Here is a 20,673-nt window from a genome sequence, read left to right as displayed (position 1 = left end):
CAGGAAGAACAACTCGGGTTATACAGTTCAAACTGAAAGGTCCGGGAGATCCAGATGTCAGGTTCTCAATAGGAGTCCTTTCTGGAAGGTTTCACTGAACGACACAGATGAAACATGTACATGTGACACACCATGGGGGTGGGGGGCAGGGAGGTGAGGAGACCTGAGCCTGTGGTCTCTACAGTCCTGAAAACATCCACTTTCAATCAACGATGATCATGCAAAGAAGGAAAATACTAGGTGGATACAGGATTGAAAAAAAGAGGTGGATATGGCAGTGTATATATAGATAGTGTATATATATATATATATATTCCTCAGTCTGTCTTTCAGTCGGATTTTGACCAAAGTTAGGTACAGTTTGTGTCTAATGTCAGTTTGTCAAATGTTTCAAATGTTAGTATCTAGTATATCGTGTACCTTTCTATGCATAAAAAACATTGAAGAAACACTTCCAGATACACTAAAACATCATTAATATAACAATACAGTCATTCAAGGTACACAGGACAAGATGTTATACCCCATGCGTATTTATCAACGGCTGTAGACAAAGACCCAGTCCAGCCCAAACCAACAAATCCACCAAACCAACACACCAAACCCACCAAACTAACCAAACCAACAAATCTACCAAACCAACACACCAAACTCACCAAACCAGCCAAACTCACAAATCTACCAAAACACACCAAACCCACCAAACCAACACACTGAACCCACCAAACCAACATACCCAAAACAACACGCCGAACTCACAAATCCACCAAAACACACCATACCCACCAAACCAACCAAACCAACACACTGAACCCACCAAACTACCATACCCAAACCAACACACTAAACTCACCAAACCAGCCAAACTCACAAATCCACCAAAACATACCAAACCCACCAAACCAACGCACTGAACCCACCAAACCAACATACCCAAACCAACACGCTGAACCCACAAATCCACCAAAACACACCAAACCCACCAAACCAACCAAACCAACACGCCAAACTCACCAACCCAACCAAACTAACAAATCCACCAAACCAACACACTGAACCCACCAAACTACCATACCCAAACCAACACACCAAACTCACTAAACCAGCCAAACTCACAAATCCACCAAAACACACCAAACCAACAAATCTTCCAAACCAACACACCAAACCCACCAAGTCAACACACTGAACCCACCAAACTACCATACCCAAAGCAGCACACCAAACCAACAAATCCAAACCAACACACCCACCAAACAAACTACCAACCTAAACCATCAAATCCACCAACCAAACCAAGACACCCACCAACCAACCAAACCAGCAGGGTACCAACATGAGTAATAGTAATACAATATAATGATATTGATGATGGGGGCGCGGTGGCGGAGCAGGTTTGACCGGGTCCTTCTCTGTGATGTGTCTGGAGTTCAAGCCTTGCTTGGGGTGCCTTGCAACAGCCTGGCGTCCTGTCCTGGGTGTGTCCTTTCCCCCCCTCAGCCTTGTGCCCTTGTGTTGCTGGGTTAGGCTCAGGTTTGCCATGACCCTGCTTGGGACGAGCAGTTTCAGACAATGTGTGTGTGTGATAATGATAATAATAAGTGTAACAACAGTATTTATAATAGAGAGAGACATAAGCAGAGATGATAATAATAATAAATGTTACTATTGTCATGATGAACAGAGGACACAGAGGAGGCTGGACCCAAGTGCAGGATCGCTTATTCAGAATCGAAGGGCTAGACGTGTTCTCATGGTCAGGGACAAGCGAATGGCTGGTCGATCGGCGAACTAGACCAAGGTGAGGATCTGAAATTGTGGTCAAGGGACAAGGCAGGCGGTCATTATCAAATAGACATGGAACGGGACTGGGGAACAATGAGGGACAGGACTTGGAAGAGCAACGCGAGATAGGTTTTTCGAACGCCTGTTTGCTATTACAAATCACGCAAAGCAGTGGCCGTTTGTTCTTACGAATCATTGTACGTAACTCAGATTTTTAATATAATAGGCTATACAGGGGATGGTTTGTAACTACGGGTTGTACATAAGTTGGACGTTTGTAACCTGGGGCTGTCCGTATGTAAAATCTCCCTCTCGCCCCCACACGAGGTGGTGTGTGTGTCTTCCTCAAGCTTGAGTCCTCTACCAGAGACTTTGGATTTTGAGGGTTCTGCGCAGTATCTTAGCTGTTCCTAGGACTGCACTCTTCTGGAGAGAGACTTCAGATGTTGCTCCCGAAATCTGCTGGAGCCATTCTCCCAGTTTGGGATTCACAGCCTCGAGTGCTCCTATTACCACTGGGACCACTCTGGACTTCACCTTCAATTCTTCTTTCAGCCCTTGTACTTCTTGATCTTCTCATGCTCCTTCTTTCTAATGCTGCAATCATTTGGGATTGCTACATTTATCACAAGTGCCCTCATCTCCACCTTGTCGACCATCACTATGTGTGGTGGATTGGCCAGCAACTGCTTGTCAGTTTGGAACTTAAAGTCCCACAAGACTTCAGCTCTGCTGTTTTCAACCACCTTTGGTGGTGTCTCCCATTTGGACTTGAGGTCTTCCAGTGTGTATTCTGCACAGATGTGTCCCGTACACTATCCCATCCACTTAGTTATGCCTCTCAGTGTACGCTGTCCCAGCTTGCATCCTACATCCTGCTACTATGTGCTGGACTGTTTCAGAGGCGTCTTTGGACAGCCCGCATCTTGGGTCCTGTCTGCTATGGTAGACCCCGGCCTCTGTGGATCTGGTGCTTAGAGCCTATTCTTGTGCTGCCATGATCAGAGTCTCTGTGCTGTCCTTCATACCAGCATTTTCCAGCCACTGGTAGGATTTCTTGATGTCAGCCACTCCCTCTATCTGTTCATAGTAGAGCCCATAGAGGGGCTTGGTCTTCCACAATGTCTCCTGTTCTTCACCTTCTGTCTTCTGCTACCTGAGATACTCATATAACAGTTTGTCCAGAGGGGCCATCTTCCTGATGTACTTTTGAATGCTTCTTGTTTCACCCTAGATAATGGCTCTGACACTCACTAACCCTCAGCCTCCCCTCTTTTGCTTATCGTACAGTCTCAGGGTGCTGGACTTCAGGTGGAACCTTCCATGCATCATGAGGAGTTTTTATGTCTTGACATCTGTGGCATCAATCTCCTCCTGTGGCCAACTTACTATTCCAGTTGGGTATCTGATGACTGGTAGGGCATACCTGTTGATGGCTTGGATCTCATTCCTACCATTGAGCTGGCTTCTCGGGACCTGCTTTACTCTCTGAAGGTATTTGACCTTCTTGCTGCCTCGTCATGGTTCCCATTGACCTGTGGGATACACAGGTATTTGTAGCTGTCCTGTATGTCTGCAATTCTGCCTTCTGGTAACGCCACGCCATCAATCCTGATCACCTTCCCTCATCTTGCTACCATTTGACCACACTTAACCAGTCCAAATGACATCCCAATGCCATCGCTGCATATCCTGGTGAGGTAGATCAGTGAATCAATGTCTCATTCACTCCTGGTATACAGCATGACTATATATATGGATGAACATACACATACATATTGATAACCACATGTCCTGGTGCAGTCAAGCTGTTCCGCACTACTTTGTGAATATTTCTTATATTAAACAAAAAGTAACTGATTTTATAGCATCTTGCTTTAAGTTTTATATCTGGGGAAGTTTTAGTCTTGGGTGTCTAGAGTCTGGGGGATGTGGTAGTGCAGTGGATTAGCCTGGGTCCTGCTTTCTAGTGGGTCTGGGGTTCAAGTCCTGCTTGGGGTGCCTTGTGATGGACTGGTGTCCTGTCCTGGGTGTGTTGCCTCTCCCTCCATCCTTATGCCCTCTGCTGCTGGGTTAGGCTCTGGCTCCCCATGACCCCATATGGGACAAGTGGTTCAGGCAGTGTGTGTGTGTCTAGAGTCTATCTCAGAAGCAAAGGGAATGGAGATGGAGTTCAAAGGCAGACTGTTGGCAAGTCACCTCAGTGGCTGTTTTGAGGTGTTAGTCAGGTGTAAACTGTCTCTTCAGGGGCCTTGGAATCTCAGCGCAGCACGTTCGGCTCATGGACTTCAATCTATAAATACAATGCACTACTATGCCAACTACATATATTGTGGCATTTGTATTCATGATAATATTAACTTCTGTGCAGAGAGTTTTCTGAAATAATATACATCTATTTTCATTTTATCAATTAAAATTTTTCGATTTGTGGCAACTTTTTACATTTACTTAATTACTTTTCCTATTTACCGCTCTGTTGTTGTTGTGCTCTCAGAGAAGGGGGATGGTGTGGTCTTTAAATTGTCATATCTATATTTTAATTTAATAATTCTTTTGCAGCTTTTCTCCAAACTGACTTTAAGTGTTAAGCTACTTACAGTGATTTACCCATTTATACAGCAGGGTAATTTTTATCATACCATTTCAGGGGAAGTGCCTTGCTCGAGGGTACTGCAACGGGGGGTGGGATTCAAACCTGCTCTTACTACTATCTGAGACCTCTTCACCCTTCATCCCCTCTTTTATCCCCCTTCCACAAAATACATAAAGGCAGAACAGCTCTCCTCCTGTGTAACAACAGCACATCATAAATTACCCCATTCCAGCAGGAAAAGCAGGTCAAGTGACCCTTCTCCTCCTGCCAGCTGTTTCATGTTGACACCGTCTATTTTCCCAGTCTGAAACAATGTGTGCAAAGTGAGCTCCTCTAGGGAGCACATCCATCACGTGCTTCTAGAAGATCTCAGCTTTACCCACACGATATACCTAGTAATCCAGTACGGATTTGAGAACCGCTGGAAGTCACAGCACCTCATGCAGATCTAATGTCACTGTCACCTTATTTGGATTTAGCTGCTACTGCACATTCATTTTGCTCCCCAAAGTAATGAGAGACAATGTCTAGGCACAGTGAATCCTGGTGAGACGTGCAGTATTTGAGACTGATACTGCATGATTTAATGCACTGTTATTTTCAAGCTCCTCGCATCTGATTATGTTTGTGATTTTTTTTCCTCCATGTTACCAAGGATACACTTTTATGCTTTAGCTGTACACCAAGATGCGGACCGGCTCACGAGATGGACACTAAGATGAACCTGAGACGGAACCTGTGAACAGGCTGACATTCACTAGTCCATATTTCTGCTATATGGTACCTTTTCATTTTGATCACAAGGCCCCTGACAGTAGTTTAAACTGTTGCCTTTTGATCTGAGCGGTCACTGGTTCATATCTCACCTACTGCTGCAGTACACTTAACTCAGGGACTTACCCTAAATTACTGAAGTAAAAACTACCCAGCTGTCTAAATGGGGATGTAGTAATAGGTAGTTCAACATTGTCAGATGTTCTGGAGAAGACTCGGTGAAGTGCATAAGTGGAAACAAATGAAAAGGTGTTCTCCTAGGACATTACTGCGATTTTTAAGTGATTTGTTGTATTTCATAACAGGGGATGCGGTGGTGCAGTGGGTTGGACCATGGTCCTGCTGTCCGGTGGGTCTGGGGTTCGAGTCCCGCTTGGGGTGCCTTGCGACGGACTGGCGTCCCGTCCTGGGTGTGTCCCCTCCCCCTCCGGCCTTACGCCCTGTGTTACCGGGTAGGCTCCGGTTCCCCCGTGACCCCGTATGGGACAAGCGGTTCTGAAAATGTGTGTGTGTGTGTGTGTATTTCATAACATGAACAAAAACTGTCACTTTAATGCTGGAACAGAAGTGTTTATCCAGCTATTAGCAAAGGGACATCTGGTAGTGTACTGGTTAGCGTTACTGCTTTCAGACCTCAAGGTTGCAGGTTTGAATCTGATATCCAGCTCTAGCAACCTTAAGAAATGTAATCATCTTAAAATTACCCAGCTATAAAAAAAAGGATAAATAATTTTAAGTAGAATAAAGTGCCAGCTAATTAAATAAATGTAAGGTAGATGTTTGTTACAGTGTATGCAAATGATAAGGCTCAAAGTGAACTTTTACTGCCTCCTGCTGTCAGAATAGCATCACTGCACTTGAATTGAATTGATTTGAATTGAATTGAATTGAACTGAAGACTTTATTGTCATTGTACTGTTGTGCAATACAACAAAACTATAATGGTACTCTCTGAGTTCTTCAGACAACTTCACAGACAAATGAGGATCATATTTTTATGCCACTACTGCTTTACAATCAAAGCGGGGGGGAGACATTTGTTGCGGACGAGGCTTCGGTTTACACAGTTCTATACAAGTTCAACATGCAAAATGCTTTTTCACGGGATGCTAAGTAAGTAGAGCTGGTGCCTGGGCTGTTTAGGTGTCGGTTCAAATCCCGCTGCCTGTATTGAGTTTGCATGTCCTCCTGATGTGCGCCTGGGCTTCCTCCCACAGACCAAAGACATGCAGTTCAAGTGAACTGGTGACTTGAAATTGCATTTAGTGTGGAAATGGGTGAGTGTGAGTAGATGTGCATGTATGTATGTGCGCGCATGACCACCCTGTGATGGACTGCCGTCCCGTCCTGGGTGTTATGGTAGCTGTAAAATCAAAGAACCACAGCAGAGGGAGAGAGTAGCACTCAGGCAGTTTTATTTCATGACGATGGGGACTCTATACACTCATAGGAGCCCACAGAGATCACAACTGCATCACTTTCTTTTGTGTTTGTATACTGTGTGTTACATACACACTTCATGGGAAAAGGCGATAGCCGCATTACACCACTTCTTTGCCAGACTATCCCATCCATTGCTCTCCATTCCGTGAAAAAAGAAAAAACACCTTAATCTCACCCACATATGACCCAGTGTTGAACCCCTGCCCCTCCTGTGTTACACCCCTTGGCATCCTGTCTGCTCAAAGAGTGAAAAATATTTAAATATTACAGGGAAAGTCTATGCTCACCTGATGGGTAGTGTTGGTGGAAAGTAGATAGCAGTGGTACTGACAGTGTAACGTTGCAAAATCACTTCCATGATGCAATGGGCACTGTGGACATGAGCAGGTCACTGAGGCAGCTGTATAAACAACTTTTTTTTCCAGAAAAACGCACACTGCCTGAAATCGCTTGTCCCATGCAGGGCTGCAGGGAACCAGAGCCTAACCCGGCAACTCAGGGCATAAGGCTGGAGGAGGAGGGGACACACCCAGGACGGGATGCCAGTCCGTCGCATGGCACCCCAAGCGGGACTCGAACCTCAGACCCACCTGTGAGCAGGACCTGGTCCAACCCACTGCACCCCTCTCCTGAAAAACACACACACAGTCTGAACTGCTTATCCCATATGGGGTCGCAGGGAACCAGAGCCTAACCCAGCAACACAGGGCATAAGGCTGGAGGGGGAGGGGACACACCCAGGACAGGACACCAGTCCATTGCAAAGCACCCCAAACGGGACTCAAACCCCAGACCCACCGGAGAGCAGGACCCGGTCAAACCCGCTGCACCACCATGCCCCCTCCTGAAAAACAGCCTAGGAGAAATGTATTCATGACCCAGTGAGATGTTAGCTGGTTGGTGCGATATTTAGGTTTAACTTTGAGCTCAATTGAGAGAATTCGTTGTCACAGAAATATCATGAAGGTCTTTCGAAGAGTCAGCCAGCGAGTTCCTTTCTGCCTCTACTGCACACCTCAACTGATTTTTTTTGCTCAGATAACAACAGGGATACAAGGTGGTTTGGGCCCTGTTGGACGGTTCGCTGCAGTCTGTGTTCCAACAGGGTCATCACCTTAAACGATACCATTTACTGAAACAGTGTGATAAATATTTACGAATTACTGGAATGGCCCGTTCTCAGCAAAGTACAGCAAGAACCTTGGTGTTATTTGGAAAAGTGACATTGGCAGCATCGTGTGTACAAACGGATGCAAAATCATTTCTGTGAAATGATGGGCAAGACCTGATTCTACTCGACTAAAACCTGACAGGTTTGAATGCTTCCCCAGGAATTATCTTCAACGCTGGCCATGACATGATGATACCTGGACATGATGAGGTCATTGCCTTTAATGCAAAAAACTTGAATCGCTTTGGAGAAAAGTGTCAGCTAAAGGAGAGCACGTAACCCGAACTACCCTGCTCTCTTCTCAACTACAACCACTGACTCACCTTCTCAGCAGCCTCACGCAGCTCCTTCGCACCAAATTCCCCTAACAAGGATGTAGCTGATTGAGCCACAAACCTCCCACACCTCCCTCTACTGCCACCAGATCTGCAGACTTTAACATTTCCCACTCAAATCATGGCAGCACCTTACAACCCAAGGAAAGACTATTTACCTGCATTCTTGAATACAGTAATAGGTTTTAGCCATGCTAACACAAATTATAAAAGTTACTCTGCCATCAGGGCCATTATGAGTTTAAAATTAGGACACTGGCGTAACGGCTGGGTGGGTGGTGCGGTGGCGCAGACCAGGTCCTGCTCTCTAGTGGGTCTGGGGTTTGAGTCCCGCTTGGGGTGCCTTGTGACAGTCTGCCGTCCTGTTCTGGGTGTGTCCACACCCCCTCCAGCCTTATGCCCTGAGTTGCCGGGTTAGGCTCTGGTTCCCCGTGACCCTGTATGGGACAAGTGGTTCAGACAATGTGTGTGTGTGTGTGTAATGGCTGCAGAAAATGGGGCTTTGCAGTCAAATGTGATGAATAAATCATAAATCTGTCATTTCAAGTAGTATCCACCATCAACATTAGTATTTATGTCATGCTTATATTTTAAAATCAATTCAGTGGTATCTTGACCAAAAAACTATCAATTATTTCACACACACACACACACACACACACACACACACACACTGTCTGAAGCCACTTGTCCCAAGCGGGGTCACGGTGAGTCGGAGCCCAATCCGGCAGCACAGGGCGCATGGCTGGAGGGGGAAGGGACACACCCAGGACTGGATGTCAGGCCGCTGCAGGGCACGCCAAGCAGGACTCAAGGCCCAGACCCACCAGAGAACGGGACCAAGCCTAGCCCACTGCGCCACCGTACATCCCCCCCCCTTCAAGTATTTCAAAAACATGAAAATCTCTGGGTGATTCCCAACATCTGAACACTACTGTAAGCTGAGCACAATACTTTCTGTACATAAAGTTATACAAGTCCTTTAGAAATCTATGCTTCTTTTGTTTTTATATTTTAATTTGTAACATTTTATATATGTGTGTGGGGGGGGTGTGGTGGCACAGTGGGTCGGGCTGGGTCCTGCTCTCTGGTGGGTCTGGGGTTCAAGTCCCACTTGGGGTGCCTTGCGATGGACTGGCATCCCGTCCTGAGTGTGTCCCCTCCAGCCTTATGCCCTGTGTTCCCGGGTTAGGCTCTGGCTCCCCATGACCCCATATGGGATAAGTGGTTCAGATGGTGTGTGTGTCTTTTATATGTATTTTTTACCTGTACTATTCTGGTAAAGGGTTTCTATTCTGTTTCCCTATAGTTTTAGATTTTGTTATACTGGTTTGGGGGCACGGTGGTGCAGCAGGTTTGGCCAAAGTCCATTGTGTGGCGAGTCTGGGGTTTGAGTCCTTAGAGTACCTGGTAGTGGGCTGATATCCTGTCCAGTGTGTGTCCCCTCCCCCTCCAGCCTTGTGCCCTGGGTTGCCGTGATCCCACAAGTGGTTCTAGACATGTGTGTTTAACTGTAAAATGTGGATGAAATATTACTTGCTTTTGAGGATGGTGTGAAGTGTCTTGGAGCATTTGCAGGTCAAATATGTTGCCTTCCTAATGTGATGAAGCGTGTTATGGGCTGCATTAGCCGTTTTGGAAATGTGAGCTCTGTTTTGGGAATCGCACTCAAAGAACTGAGGAAAAATTGCGTTTACATCATGCATTTGAGTTCATGTTTTAATTTCACAATTAAAGGCAGAATATTCCATTTGCACAAATTCATCTAAACGGTTTTCTAAACATTTATTTGATTTGACACTGAAAAAGCACAGCCAGTTTTCACACACGTTCAGCAGGTGGCCTCCTGGCACACCACAACCTTTAGCGGACAAATGCTTCAAGGTTTTCGTCCCTCATACCCAGTTTCACTGTGATTTTTAAAAGTCTGCATCCCGATACCCTCATGTTGCTCCCGAAACACTTAGACACATTGGGGACATTTTGATTCCATATTTTCATTGAGAAACACTGACATGAGCAAGAAAATGATGGAGGTGAATTGCCACAAACAGCACAAGTTCTTGTGCAGTTTTCAAACCATGAAGGTAATGTAAAAGTGTCTCTATATTATAAAGAGGTACAGGCTGTCAGTAACTTTTGGTGAAACTAGAAGACAAGACCCCGGTGTGGGATGCGCGTGAGTCTCGCTGGCAGGAACGAGTCCCGTTGTGAAATGAGGCATCTTCCTTTGAGGGACAACAGGTGCTGTTTGTGGTGTCCGAAAAGGAAGGTACACCGTTCTTTGGAGGTTTCCCTGAAACAAAGCACTGGAACACTTGAAGTGTGCAAACAAAGAGTTTATTAAGAACAGTAGCTCGCGTCACAAACTCACTTCACACCGCGGAACCTCATCTGCTTCCTTTTTTGCGCGAAAACACCCCCGTTATATATAGTGCCGCCAATAACGGTTCCCGCTTCTTTTAGGAACCAACCAATAACAATTTTCCTTTGTCAACTTAAACCCTACAGGCCAGCAGGAACCTTTCTTTTACAAAACTCTCAAGGATTCGTTCTTGGTGTAAAACACCACACTGTTCTTGCTGTCGCCACGAATTAGTGAACCATTGAAACGGGGCATTAGCCCGAAAGGTGGAGATGATTTGATGGGATCAGGATCCCTGAAGTAAGTAAATTGGAGGTGGGAACTGAAAAGTGGCAAATTCACTACTGGGGGAACCACGGGGGGCCATGGTCTAGGAAAGGACACCAGCAGGGGGCCTTGATGTGAGTCTTACAGGAGCCATTCTATCCCCCATGAGAATGTGTCCCCACCAGCCCTCCAGCCTCTGATCCCTTTAAATGCCATTCAACCTGCCAGATTGCTTGCAACCATCTCTGATCCTCTCACCCCGCTATCCCCGAACCTCGCGAGATGAGAGCACCAATTCTTTCCCTGTCTATATGTGACACTAAGACAAAGAAACACTGTTTCCGGTGACGGGGTGTCCAGAAGAGTCCATTCGACAATGGACTTGTGATGGCATGGCTGCTCCACGAGCCTCCTTCCAAATCACACAGTGTATGGCGACCTGTTCCATCTGATGTTTGCGCAAATGCACCATAAAAGTATTGTAAGCAATTCTTTGGTTTTACAGATTTGAAAAAAACACAGCCAGTTTTCAAGCGGTGCACTCAGCTGGTCTTTCCGTTATGAAATGCTTTTAGTTACAATCCCAATCAAGGCTGCATAATTAAGAGCTTGACCAGAAGCAGTATGGAGTACCTACAAATGCTAAGGACAAATTCTAGGTACAGTAATAAATGATGCTTTAGGTACAATTAGTAATGGTTCAGTTACATGAGAATTAATGAGAGAAATGACACATTTTCTAAATAATTAACTGGCATAAGCCAGTTTAAACTAAATCACGTTAAATGTATTGCTGCGCTGGCGTATGAGGGCGTCTAAGTTCTTTTTTGTGTCAGAGAAATATTTTTTCGTACCTGTAATGCGCTCATTGTTAGAGAAAACATAGTCGACGTAGGTCTCTTTTTGAAACAAAATACACCTTTGAAAATAATCAGTTGACATCACGATATCCCTACCAGTTTCTGTGTCACAAAAGTAGCACCATATAGACATTGGCATTTCCGTATACCTTTTTGTCCTGGATTTACTGCAATGGTAGAATAAGAATTTTATGCTTGTCATTACATGAAAAGATATGGCGGTCTTTCTGTAAGCCCTGTATGCCTCCAGCAGCTTTTCCAGGTCCTCCTGGTAAACACTTATAGCATTTCGGGATGGGGTGCTGCTCCCATTGCCCAGACGCGCCAACTGGATGAGCATCTGGACGTGGAAAGCGGCACCATTGACCCAGTGTTTGAATGCCCTGGAGTTCATGTGCCCATCGTGCAGCATGGAGTTTTTCACCCTGGTCATCTGGGCACTCACTTGGTGTTCCAGACGTTGGGTGTCCTTCAACAGCTCATCTTTAAGGAGCAGGTTCAGTCTGTAGCGCTTCAGGTACTCGTCCATCAGGTCTCGCAGCTCCGACACCTTCTCCTCAGCAAATACCCGGCGCAGCATGTCACTGTGGCTCTCTGGAGGTGCCTTGGTTGTGGCCACCACCATCTCAATTACCATGGAGATCACCAGGGCTCCCAGGCCCACAGCGTTAGGGATGGCGTTAAAACTCCCTAATGCGGCTCCCAGGTCCTTGATGTATACACCCACATTGTTCTCCATGTGTTTCTTCATGGTGGAGGAGTAGTCCTGCAGCACAGCTGTGGAGTTCAGACCCGAAAACACCAGCAGGGAGGGGTCGATGCCAATGTCTGGCGTTAAATCTGCACTGTAACTGCTATTAGAGAAAGCTATGGAAAAGTCAGTGATTTCCTCTGTTGTGTGAGATGATCCCATTGTGACTGTGCCTAGCAGTAAACGTTGGGTCTGTGAAGGATTTGGTGTTTTTATACTGTGTGTGTGTGTCTTAGCATATCGATGGAAAAATATTTGTTTTGTGTCGGCTTAAAGATTACTTCAGATTAAATATTTGACCATTAACTACTGACTCTGGGGGAGGGTCTGGGGTTAAAGTCCCGCTTGGGGTGCCTTGCGGTGGACTGGCATCCCGTTCGGAGTGTGTCCCCTCCTCCTTCAGCCTTCCACCCTTTGTTGCCGGGTTAGGCTCCGGTTCGCCGCAACCCCGGTCGGGCCAAGCGGTTGTAGACATTATGTATGTACTGACTCCAGTAGTCCATTGTCTGTAAATATGTGCAGGTTAAAGAAATGGATGTGAATCTATGAATGGTCTATTTTATGCAAAGCACAGTTAGTTCGGCAGCAAAATAACTGCATACATTGCATTAAATAGACCCTCAAGGTGAGCAAATGCCTATGCTGTTCTACACAGTGACCACAAGTGGTTGGAGCTCTTGGACTGGACAGCAGGGGATGGACAATGCTGTACAAAACCTGGATCAAAGTAATGGAACAATCTATGGAACGTGCCATCTTTTCATTATTTATATACAAGAGAGCTGGATGGGACAGGCTCAGAGTCCTCGGTTACCTTCTGTTGTGATTCTATGAGTGTCTCAACTTGATTGGGATCAATGAAGGTGATCAAAAGTTCTAGCATCAGTCCTAAGAGTTGAAGTGGTACAAGCCGGTAAATTTTGGACATTTTACAGGTGGATACAGTCAGTGCGAGGGTCAGGTTTCGAAGTGCGCCAGCTTTTCTTTCTATAAAATGAGTTTTGAATTCCGTGCCCATCCTTCCACTGCCCTCTCATTCCATTTGCACACCAGCGGTCAGCACACAGCGCACTCTTCACACACAATGCAATTTTTAAGGCATCTAAAGATAGCCAGTAATTACAATGGAATGGCATAAAGCACTACGTCACCTGCTGTCCCAATCTGAATAGGAACACAATGCAGAAGTGACCCCCAATAGCTCAGTTGGCCATTGCCTTTTTTGGGAGTTCAATGAGGATCTTTGAGTGGCAGCAGTAAGTCTCTGGTAGGCAACATCACAGCAGAAACTGTTAGGTTCCAGTAAGAATTCAAGATCTCTCTACATGAATTAATTCAAATTAATGTTCTTTTCAGAAGGAAAAATGAAAAATTTTAATTTCATTCAAATTAATTTCATTTAGATTAATTTCGTCCATGAATATTTCATTCAAGATTTTACGCACAGAGAGCAGCACTGTGGCACAACGAGTGGCGCTGGCACTAGCATCTGGGTTGTTGTGAGAAAATGTGGGTTCCATCCCCGCTCTGTCTGTGTGGAGCTTGTACGTTCTCCATTTGTCTGTGAGTTGCCTCTGGGTACTCAGGTTTCCTCCCACAATCTGAAGACATGCAGTATAGTTCAGATTAATTAGCGATTCTGAATTGCCCATGGTGAGTGACTGCGTATGTGTGTGCGTGGCTGTCCTGCGATGAACTGGTGTACCCCGATCAGCCTTGCACCCAATGCTTTCAGGATAGGCTCCGGTTCACTGCGACCCTGCTCAGAAAAAGCAATTACTGAAGCTAGACGGATGGAGCTTGCTAATTATCCTTAAGAAAAGGAAAATTAAATTCTAAGGAATTCTAAAAATCATGAACATGAAAAACATTCATTCTGTTAACCCTCTAAGTCACCTAGAGACAAAAACACCAGTTAAGTATAGTATTACAATACTTCACCTTCACAGTGTAAAAGAACACATTTCATTTGCACAAATGCGCTGTAATAGTTTTTTTTTTCCCCAAAAGTTTCTTCAGTTTTTCATAACTGAAACAGAGAGTCAGATTTTCAATAAAAAAAACTTTGTTTCGGTCATCCTCCCACATTCAGCCAAAATCCTATTCAAGGACGAATAATTAATATCTCAGCTGGATTGAAACCAAAAAAGATTGGCTACAACTGGTGAGGGCTACAATCGGAGGGCACGCTAATAAAGTGCGCTTTAGGGAGACCTCATGGAAGTCACAAACAGAGCAAGTGTCACTATCATCATCTGACGTGTTTTCCCTCATATATACCGTAATAAAAGCATGGCAAGCAAAATATGTCTTCTAAAGAAATTTAGCTGATGCTTCTCTCCAGCTTCTCTCCATACATAGATATATGTGTGTGTGTGTGTGTGTGTGTGTGTGTGTATATATATATATATATATATATACACACACACACACACACACACACACACACACACACACACACACACATTTTCTGAACCGCTCGCCCCATACAGGGTCGCGGGGAACTGGAGCCTAACCCGGCAACTCAGGGCATAAGGCTGGAGAGGGAGGGGACACACCCAAGACGGGACACCAGTCCATCACAAGGCATCCCAAGTGGGACTCGGAGAGCAGGACCCCCCCGACTCCCCCCACCCACACACACACACACACACACACACACACACACACACACACACAGGTCTGGGGTTTGAGCCCTGCTTGGGGAGCCTTGTGATGGACTGGCATCCCATACTGTGTGTGTGTCTCCTCAGTCTAACTTATTATGTTACCAGTTATGGATATCTACCTTGATCAAGGGTCCTAAAGCAGGAGGTAGGATTCAAACCTGAGTCCTTTGAGCAAAAGGCAATGATTCTAACCTGTAAACTACTTGCTGCCCTTTAAAATGTTAAAAATTAATTTAAACTTTGGTACTTTAAAAGTCTTACTGCGCTGAGCTGTAGGGGCATCCAGACTTTTTTTTTGGTATCAGACAAATATTTTTTCATGTCTGTAATACGTTCAGAGTTAGAGAACATATAGTGTCGACAGAATTCTTCCATGTGCAAATGAGGTAGTGACACTCACATGTTTCACTGTCACAGTCAGCGCAAAATGGGTTTACTACATACTGTATAACTTAACTGCGGGTGGCATGGTGGCACAGTGAGTAGCGTTGCTGTCTCACAGTGCCTGGGTGGTGTAAGAGAATGTGGGTTTGATCCCCACTCAGTCTGTGTGGAGTTTGCATGTTCTCCCCATGTTTGCGTGGGTTTCCTCCCACAATCCAAAGACATGCTGTTCAGGTTCCCCCATAGTGTGTGAGTGATGCAGAGAGTGTGTGTTCCACTGCTGTATGGATGAGTGACCTACCTAGCAGTGTAAGTCACCTTGGTGAATAAGGTATGTGGGCTAGTAGCACTACATAGTATCCAGTGGAAGTTGCTTTGGAGAAAAGCATTGGCTAAGTGAATAAAGGTAAACTTTGATTTTTCATTCCATTTATCTATGGACCATCTCACCATTTAATGTCACGCATAAAAGCTGCCTAATTATGTCTCTGTGCAGATTTTCGGGACAGTAAGTTTGTTGTCATCTTTTTTCTACAAGTGTTGACTTCTCTTTTTCTAAAGCAAGTTTTGCTGTCAGTGTCCATCCTCCTACCATTCCCTGGTTCCTTCTGTGTGCCCCCACTCACCACTCTCATCACTCTGTACATTTTAAGCCATTTCAAGGATTGTCAGTCACTGCAATATTTGGGCATTACGCACTGCACAACCTGCCGGCCAATTTGAACTCAAGACGCAGAAGTTGATTCATGGAAGAGCAGCACCAAAGGTCAGCGATGGCCAGTCTGTTTGTACGCAACACGCCGAAGTGTTCAGAGCAGAATGTCACACACACATTTACTGAGCAGCAATCACACACAAATGGTAACAGCTACAAAAAAAATGACATTTCCGGGCAAAAACAAGAAAACTTTTACTATTTTCTCTGACAAACAGATTTACCTTAAGGAACACCACATAACACAGATGTAGCCAAGAGCATTTGAAACTTCATCATATGTGTTTCCTCTTTCACAGTTTGATTACACTGTTCTCTAGTTAACAAAAAAGAAAAAACTACATTAGGCTTGACGTTAGCCACTACTGCACTCATGCTCTCCATGTGCCATGCAAACATTCCCACCCCCTCATACTTGGACAAAGTACATTCAGTGTAGGACCTGCAGCCAAGTGCCACCAGCAGCCGAGAAGTTCCACTGGAGGGCTAACTGAGGTCATGCTGGGACTCCGACTAAGGCCTGAATCGGTGAACTAGGGGTTTAATATCGGTCCTAAGTGTTTAAGTCACGGTGTGGGTTGGGGGTGCCCCACTTAGCTGACCGAACAGGGGTCATCCTTGCTGGGCTTCACATCGCCTTGCAGAAGCTGGATCATCACAGCCTTGGTCAAATAGCTGGAGGTGCCCCCTTTCCCTAGCGGGGGGGTGTTGTAGAAGGACTCCATGTCAGCCTGGATGTGGGACCAAAAGCATTGTTGGGACAGCATTACACAGAGCTGAGCTCCACACTTTCATTAAAAATTTGTCATATTCAGGGAGACAAAATATTAAAGCCACGTGTGCACTGAAAATGTTTAGCAACAGAAAAGATGCAGAAATCAGGAAAATCAAGCAAAACAGCTTAGTTCTTTGCTGCACGCTTCATAACACTTTTCAGAACGTAGGGTTCATGGAAATGGGCTGATTTTTCAACAAGGAACCCAGTGGGTGCATCCTTGTCCTACCTCTTTCTCTGTCCTTTGCAGCTCTTTGCGATCCCTCTGGAAGTCGTTGAAGGCGTCTTTCACCAGCCTGTCAAGGTCCACTTTCTCCTGGAACTCCAGCTCCGGGTTTCTCTCCAGGACAATGGACACGACCATAAGAAGCTGGGAGGATGGAGAGGAAATGAGTGACACAGACCTCACCATTAGACAGATCAGATTAGATATATGGATTAATAATATTCTGCTTAATAAGAATATTTTTAAAAAATGAATATTTATTGCAGGGGGCGCGGTGGCGCAGTGGGTTGGACCGGGTCCTGCTCTCCGGTGGGTCTGGGGTTCGAGTCCCGCTTGGGGTGCCTTGCGACGGACTGGCGTCCCGTCCTGGGTGTGTCCCCTCCCCCTCTGGCCTTACGCCCTGTGTTGCCGGGTAGGCTCCGGTTCCCCGCGACCCCGTATAGGACAAGCGGTTCTGAAAATGTGTGTGTGTGTGTGTGTGAATATTTATTGCTGAGCTTTCAGTCAGCTTTCCTATTCATTCAGCCTTTTGTAATATCCTAGTGAAATGGAAGTGATGAGAATTTAAAAGCTCAACAAGCTCCACCCACCTCCACGATGATCTGTCTGTACTCAGGCAGGACGATGTTTTTCAGCGTGTTCTCAACCAGGAGGGAGAAGTTCATCTCGTACATGGTCATGTCTGATAGTGTTGGTTGCTAGCACGACATGACAAAGAAATGCATCTAGTGTTAGAGCGCAAATGATGGTACAACACAAATCTGTGTAACAATACTTTGAGCGATAGAGGGTAAGAGCTGCAGAAGCACTGACCTGTGGCAAGTGCTCACCAGCAACCACAATCCCATTGGGTGTCCTCTCCAGAATCTGCCACACGCGGTCATAGAAGCCCGAAGGGGTTCGGTTCAAGGAGCCATCAATCTGTCGCCGGTTCAACCAGGAGCTGAAATGGAGAAATGTGATGGTACAAGGAATCCAAATTCTAACAGTCCAGCTTTCAAAAAACAACAACAACATTACAACACTGCCATTTACAAGCATGCAGAGCAAGCTGAGACAGTGCTGCTGCTTGTATCTATAACAACACGACTCACCGTCCAGACTGCTGCTGCTGCAGCACGTCCAGGAGCAGCTGCTTGACATCACTGGGGGACAGCTGGTAAATGTCCTGGACTGGTGTGTCCATGGCCCTGATCTTCAGCTCCTGCTTCATGGCTTGGATGATCCAGCTGTAGTCCAACATAAAACAAACACCTCACGCTCAAATGATTTTTTAGAAGTGCTTTTTTTGGAAGACTTGTAATGTCAGTTTATAGGGACATTCACCATTCATCACTTCATGAGTGGATTACACAAAAAAGTAATGAGTGCCAAGTTGAAGATGCAACCTTCATACCAACTACACAAAGATGGAAAACACCAAAACGAATTTGACATGTTAATATCGGTCAGTTCTTGACATACTGTAGTCCATCGGCTCATCACACACCCATCTGGAGCAAGCACCCTACCCAATTCTGATCTTGAGCATGCCTCTGAAGAGCTCTGGATTGTTGGAGATGATCCAGCCAATGTGGATCACCAGCTCCTGCTGTAACACAGCTTCCCTCTCGCAATAGGGGCTGCACTTGCTGTAGATGATGCCCTGGATGACCCCTGGGGACAGCGGGTTGGAGATCACCTCCTCTTCGTGACCAAAGACCCCCAGGGTTACCTAGCAGTAGACAGACAGTCCTGCCCTGCATCACCACACATCAGATAGGATGTTCTGTACAAAGCCCACCAGTGCAAAGCTTTTAGCCAATGTGAATTAGTTTAAAAAAAAAATTCCAGTCAGATCTTTCCCTATAACTAATGAACGTTTTTTTCTTATACAATAACTAACAGTTTTACATTCTGCGTCTAAAAGCTTTGCAAGAGGTCCTGCAGTTCATTCACTACTTTGATTAGTTTGAGTATTATCTGGCTTCCCTGCGTACTTCTCCCACCATCACTCAGGCCAACAGGAGGAACTCCTACACTCTTGATCCACATATTACTGATAATTTGAAAGTGCAAGAATGACCTGTGTTTACTTTCTGAGGCCAGAGATGGCAGTAAAGAGCAACCAAACAGGATATGAGTACAGGAGTGCCTTAATTCAACTCACTTCCTCATTGTTTACAGCTCGTTACTGGTGTTCCTGAGTGTTGGTGATCGACGACGACAAGATGAGAAACGCTGAAAATGTTTATGCAATGAATCGGCCAACAGCTGGCACCAAGCAGGAGCTTGTGGAGTCCGTACATTTTTATTTTCACTGAAATTAGTTTTAATGCAGCTCAAATTTAATAAACAACATATTATGCATTATTTCTTCAATATGTGTATCAGAGAAAGAGAATTAAATAAAAATACTAAAATAAAAGTTATTACAGCGATGTCAAAGATTTTCACAGAACCTAGCCAGTAAATAAACTGTCGAATATTAATCCATATTAAAAAAACGACATTTAACTTTGGAGCCATGAGCAAAGCGCATCACAAACATCTTTCTTGTTCCTATTGCGTTCGTAAGATGAGAAGCCACTGTATCTCACCGGAAAATGAGAACATGAAGAACTATTACATACAAAAATATAAACTACCTCATTCGACCAACTGAAAATTTTTCTGGAAAAATTACTGTCTTTTGGTGCTAGAAATTCTTGGTGTGATCTCACTAGATCCGCTCCATGAATTATCGACATTTTCCCTTCTATTATTACCACAGCAGTCCTCGCTCTGATAGCAAGAAATTGATTGACAAAAATAAAAACACATAAATTGTGACCTGCTATATCTCTCTCCCCATATTCCCAAAATTGTATTTCTCCACAAACACTGAAATATAGGGCAACTAATGAGTGACGAAAAAGCAAATAAATAAGTACATAAATAGCGTTAAATCTACAGGCGACTTAACAGTGAAACAAAATAATAGAGATGTGGAACTGAAATTAAATGGTGCCTTCAGGAGAAGCTTGATGTGACACAGTTGATGCTTTGGTTTTTTTCTGGGTGATGGGACAGTTGAGGGGTGCAGGTTACTAGTGTTACAGGACATTAAAAACACGGCAACAACCTGGGGTTACCGAAGTCAATCGCATCGTGGACACACCAGCAAGCTGAGGCAAACAGCGAGAGTGACGAGTGGGCGGGGTTAGCATGCCATTAACTATAAGCACCTCCCACTGGGCAGCGTGTTCACGCCTCTTATCCAATCAGGAAGCGCTTGGTTGTTTTCAGTGTCTGATGTGGTTGTCTCTTCCAGAGGGCAGTTTGAGCAAGAAGTAGTACAAATATTTTGAACATACAGCATGTTTTGTCCTTGAACGTTCTCAGAGATGTGTCTGGTTTCGATTTCCATGCATTCACTTAGCAGACGGTTTTCCCACCTACAATGACTATAAACCAACGCTTAGCCTGAGTCAGCAACCCCTCTGAAACATGTCTTTGGGCTGTGAAAGAAAAACCCACATGAACACAGGGATATCTCGCAGACTCCACAGAGGTTTAAAGGTTGAAAAGCTAGAAAC

General features: G+C 45.1%; 2 protein-coding genes across 5 annotated transcripts in view; both read right to left on the bottom strand.

Moving 5' to 3' along the window:
* The window catches only part of adamts18 (ADAM metallopeptidase with thrombospondin type 1 motif, 18), a 108,934-nt gene extending 96,425 nt beyond the window's left edge, over positions 1 to 12,509 (bottom strand). The window contains exon 1 of the mRNA XM_029257545.1: positions 11,802 to 12,509. Within this exon, the coding sequence (XP_029113378.1) occupies positions 11,802 to 12,509 (708 nt within the window). The remainder of the gene's footprint in view (positions 1 to 11,801) is intronic.
* Positions 12,510 to 16,289: 3,780 nt separating this feature from the next.
* phkb (phosphorylase kinase, beta) overlaps positions 16,290 to 20,673 on the bottom strand; it is a 67,895-nt gene continuing 63,511 nt past the window's right edge. For all 4 annotated transcript variants that reach the window (XM_018758147.2, XM_018758146.2, XM_018758148.2 and 1 more), the window contains 6 exons: positions 18,628 to 18,830; positions 18,211 to 18,345; positions 17,930 to 18,059; positions 17,707 to 17,814; positions 17,120 to 17,260; positions 16,290 to 16,846 (listed from right to left, as the gene is read on the bottom strand). In XM_018758147.2, the coding sequence (XP_018613663.1) occupies positions 16,709 to 16,846; positions 17,120 to 17,260; positions 17,707 to 17,814; positions 17,930 to 18,059; positions 18,211 to 18,345; positions 18,628 to 18,830 (855 nt within the window). In that variant the 3' untranslated portion in view covers positions 16,290 to 16,708. The remainder of the gene's footprint in view (positions 16,847 to 17,119; positions 17,261 to 17,706; positions 17,815 to 17,929; positions 18,060 to 18,210; positions 18,346 to 18,627; positions 18,831 to 20,673) is intronic.

This window comes from Scleropages formosus, chromosome 1 (genome assembly GCF_900964775.1).
Source record: "Scleropages formosus chromosome 1, fSclFor1.1, whole genome shotgun sequence".
Lineage (NCBI taxonomy): Eukaryota > Metazoa > Chordata > Actinopteri > Osteoglossiformes > Osteoglossidae > Scleropages > Scleropages formosus.
This window is presented reverse-complemented; position numbering and strand designations above follow the sequence as displayed.